The following is a 4,735-nucleotide window of genomic DNA, read 5'->3' as shown; positions in this document are numbered from 1 at the left end:
ACTAGAAATAAACTGTAGGCCAAGTACAAGAGTATTTCCAAAAAGAATAGTAGTTCTAATGACTGACATCTAAAAATCAGTATCTAGAATACAAAATCTTTTTCATCCAATAAAGAAAAACTTCTTTAGATCTAAAAGTTGCTCTGTTCTTTCTTAACAGAACTGTTCAGGACAATGAAGTCTGCACTGTATTTGTGTTTGCTGCTTCTTGGACTTCAAGTCCAGGGTCAACAGCAGGTACAAAAAGTACCAGTTCCAGAAGACCAGTCCCAGGCTGATTATGAAAACTTGCCTCATGTCAAGCTAGCCCCCAGCAATGCTGACTTTGCATTTAAGCTTTACAAGCAGATCAGAAATGAGTCGGGCGACGGGAACATTTTCTTCTCTCCTTTGAGTATCTCCACTGCCTTTGCAATGCTCACCCTGGGGGCCAGATCAAACACACTCAGAGAGCTGCAGAAAGGCCTCAGCTTCAACCTGACACAGATGGAGGAGCAGGAGATTCATGAGGCATTTCAGGGCATCCTCCAGCTGCTGAACGACCGTCACCGAGAAGACCAATTGAACATGGGCAATGCCCTGTTCGTAGATAAACGAGTGGAATTGCTTCAAACCTTTTTCGATCGTGTCAGAAATTTTTATTATGTTGAACCTATTTATAATAACTTCCAGAATCTTCCACAGTCTATAAAGGAAATCAATATGTATGTGAAAGCAAAAACACATCACAAAATTGTTGATTTAGTCAAGAGTCTTGATTCAGAAACTGTGATGGTTCTCATTAACTACATTTTCTTTAGAGGTGAGTCACAGACATGGGTAGCAGCTATACAAATAAGCTCTGGAAGTTCTATGAAACAAAACTTTTTCACATTGTGAACACATCTTACAATCTAATTTAAAATGCATATTTCGGTTTGTAAATTACACAGGAAAATATTTGAAAGACGGGCATGAAGAATCATTTTCTATATGAGAAATTTTTTAAAAATGAAAAAACAACAGAACCAGCAGAAGTACTGATCAATGTCATATAAATTTTAAACCAGGTTCAGAGCTGAAGATATTCAGAACTTATGATCCTTTGTTGAAAGGCACAGGTATTTGCTGTGCAGGACATGGTCAAACACAGATGACACTAGCATGAAAGGAATAAGCCTGAAGCTTGTATAGTTGGAGTCCGTGAAAGATTTACCACTATCTGATCAGGCAAAGATGCATCTCTTTTCCACTGCAAGCTTCAACCTATACTTTTCTTGTGGGATTTTTATTAAACCAGTTGAAAAGAGGTGAAGCTTCTTTCCATGGCCAGGCAACAAGCATCCTTAAATTGAGATAGGCTTGTTGCTGTCTCTACAGTTCAAGCATACTGTTTTAAGCATCAATTAATGTGACATACCTTTATTAGTCCCCTTTTTTTTCAATTCTATACTCATTCTTTTTTCAAAGGCTCCTGGGAAAAACCTTTCAACAGTTTAAACACGAGAGATGATGACTTCTTTTTGGATGCCAAGAATTCTGTTAAGGTCAAAATGATGCATCAAAACAAGGTCTTTAATGTCCACAGGGATGAGAAGTTGTCTTGCTGGGTAGTAGAAATCCCATACAAAGGAAATGTTACTGCATTGTTTGTTCTCCCCGATAAAGAGACAATGAAACAGGTGGAAGATGCTCTGCTAAAAGAAACAGTGTCTAATTGGTTGAGAGCACTTGAAAAAAGGTAATATTTTAATTGTGGCTTTGTTTAAACATTGAATAGGCTAAAACTACCCATCCAGGAAAGGTAAAGCTTAGGATACCATGATGAGTTGCTAAGTACAGCTCTGAGGAACAAGCACTACTCAGCTTCTTTAACTCAGACAAGCTATCATGTGATTTCACACCAAAGGGGAACCCTCTCAGCTCCCCCAGTCACAGCTCCCAGCTGTGAGGATCCTGCACATGGGTAGATTGCCCTCTGGAACCTGCCTTCAGTAGGAAGAATCCAGTTAAAAAGAAAATACTATTTATTTTTCTCCAGTCTGGATGATACTTTCCAGTCAGTCACTTTCATAAACCATCACTACCCCTGCACCATGGATCAGCCTGTGGCTGGTGGGACAGGTACCTCAGTTTCTGCTTCTCTAACATGAGATTTATCATTGTCTTAGAAAGCCAAGCCTTAGCTCCATGGGTATTTGGGATGGATATATACCTGCAATAGATACTGCTTCAAGGGATCTTGCAATAACAAACTCTTTTTTTTCTTTTTTTTTTTTTTGAAAAGAAAAATCTACTTGGATCTTCCAAAATTTTCTATCTCCGGCTCCTATGATGTTAAGAGCCTGTTTGAGAAAATGGGTGTGACAGAGGTGTTCAGTGATCAGGCTGATCTCTCTGGAATGGCAAAAGATCATCTTCTGAAGGTTTCCAAAGTAAGTATGCAAGCAGGGAAGGTAATCAAGAGATTTTTCTGCTTTGTTTGTATGCAGGTTTAATCCTACAAATAGGCTGATCCTACCTCTGGAGTGTAGTCTTTGTTTAATGATGGTAATAAAGGAAGGAAAAGGTTAGGCCTCAGAGGTTAGGCCTCAAATGGCTGTTATTCATACAGTTTAATATTAAATTGTTTAGTGCACAGTGATCCTACAAACTTAGCTGATAGTCTCTGAAGAAGAAAACAACTAGAAAGCACAGTAGAAATAATTTCACAAAAAGCTGGTGCTAAAGAAGTAATGCATGGCAAGAATCATAGTTATGACATGAGTCTGGGAATAATCATTCTTATACTATGTATAAACCTTTCATTATTACATTGTCTGAGCACTTCAGAATTTATATGGACAATGGACTTGCGGGACAGGGATAGCCCCATTTCACAAGCAAGAAATGAGAAAACAGACAAACAGAATGATTTCTCTAGAGTCCCAAGGAGTATATGCCTTGTGTCATGAGGGAGGTGAGCCTTCCCTCCATCCTTCACTTGTGAGACTACCTCTGGAGTTCAACACATCTAGTTTGGGGCTTCCAAATCCAAGGGACACATGGACACCCTGGAGCAGAGTGAGTCCAGAGGAGGGTGAGCAGGATGGCTGTGTGGCTGGAGCACTGGATGGATGAGGAGACGCTGGGAGAGCCAGAGCTGCCAGTCAGAAGGGAGGGTGAACAGGGGTTCTTAGCACTGCCTACAGATATTTATTAGAAAGGGAGAGACAAGATGGACACAGACTCTTTCTGCAGATGAACTGTGATACATCAAGGGACAACTCACAAAACATAGAAAATGGGATATTCTGACTGGGTTTTATGTAAAAAAATTCACCATGAGGGTGATCAAAAACTAGTATGAGTTACTTATGAAATTTCTGTCCTTTGAAATATTCAAATCCTGATTGGATTAAATCCTAAGTAACCTCATCTGGTGTCAGAAGTCACACAGTGCAGGAGGGTTGGTGGCATTCAACAGCCTCTAGAGGTCCTTCCATCATATATTATTTGTGATTCCTCACATTCCTCCCTATGTCATGTGGAAATACCTGGATTGTAGATATGGGATTGATGCCTGGAAAGCCAAGTATATTGGTGAAGGGTAAGCAGAGACTCATGAGAGAAAATTATAGATGCATTGCAGACAATGAAGGAAGAAAACAGAGGGCTATCCAAAACCAGTGAAATAGCGCATGTGAATTCCTAAATATGAATCTGCTACACCTACCACAGAAAGTCCTGAAAAATCTTATCCGTGGGCTGTGTTGCAGAAGGACACTATAAAGCTTGACACTATTGTTTTTGCAGAGAGAACTATTTTGCTTACACAGAAATTGATGCAAAATGAAAAATTTCTTCTTTTGTGTTCAGTACTAAGGACAAAATCTTACTCTGAGAGAAACAACAGAATAATAAATATCCTCTATGTTGCTCAGTCTCTGCAAGCAGGCATGTATGACACTGACTGTTGAAGAAAACTTTTCCTGAAACTTTGCTTGTCTTGGAAAGGCTGGACACTAGTATTTTTTTCACACAAGTTCTACATTCATTCTGTGTTTTAAGAATTACCTTCTTACAATGTTAAAGCAAGCAAATTTTCCCCCAGCTGCTTCTCTGTCTTCTGTGCCGAGATTATAATCTCTGTTTCCTTGCAGGCAATTCACAAGGCCATGGTGGATGTCAGAGAGAATGGCACAGAGGCTGCTGCAGTGACTATGATGGAAATAGTACCACTGAGTCTACCATTTCCTCCTCCTCCTCACATCACCTTCAACAGCCCCTTCCTGATGATGATTATTGACAAAACCACTGATGGCCTGCTCTTCCTGGGGAAAATTGTCAACCCAACAGCTAAGGAAGACTAGGCCAGAGCACTTAAACTCTCCGGTGCAGAGAGGAGAGCTTGTGCACATCCCAGGAATTTCTTTGCAAAGTAGAACTAGACCTGATCTGATGCATAATTAACAAATAAATAAATAAATCTTCTGTCAAGTTCTTGTTTACTTTAGAACAGACATTTGGGTGTGAACATTATTTTTACAAAATTACTCAGCCCAACTAGGCAGCCATGGGATCTTGAAAGATACACATTTTCTGTGTAGTTATCATGGTGTCAGGGTTTTTTGTATGCAGATACAACTTCCTGCTGTTGGCTGAGAAACTTCCTGTGTCTTCCATTTCCTATCCGTGCCTCACAAACCTCTATCCCTTTCAGCTGGGGAACACTTCTTTCTCTCCCTCTCATTCCACCATGAATCCCAGGAGAAGT

General features: G+C 40.0%; 1 protein-coding gene across 1 annotated transcript; it reads left to right on the top strand.

The window, feature by feature from the left end:
• The first annotated feature begins 399 nt into the window (after positions 1-399).
• Positions 400-4,331, top strand: LOC129121774 (alpha-1-antiproteinase-like). The gene is made up of 4 exons (XM_054635249.2): positions 400-802; positions 1,450-1,720; positions 2,267-2,414; positions 4,122-4,331. Exons 1-4 carry the CDS (start codon positions 415-417, stop codon positions 4,329-4,331), a joined length of 1,017 nt encoding a protein of 338 aa, XP_054491224.2. The 5' UTR covers positions 400-414.
• The last annotated feature ends 404 nt before the right edge of the window (positions 4,332-4,735 follow it).

Source organism: Agelaius phoeniceus, chromosome 6, assembly GCF_051311805.1.
Source record: "Agelaius phoeniceus isolate bAgePho1 chromosome 6, bAgePho1.hap1, whole genome shotgun sequence".
Taxonomy (NCBI): Eukaryota; Metazoa; Chordata; class Aves; order Passeriformes; family Icteridae; genus Agelaius; species Agelaius phoeniceus.
Note: the sequence above shows the minus strand (reverse complement) of the source record. Positions and strands in the feature narration are given on the sequence as shown.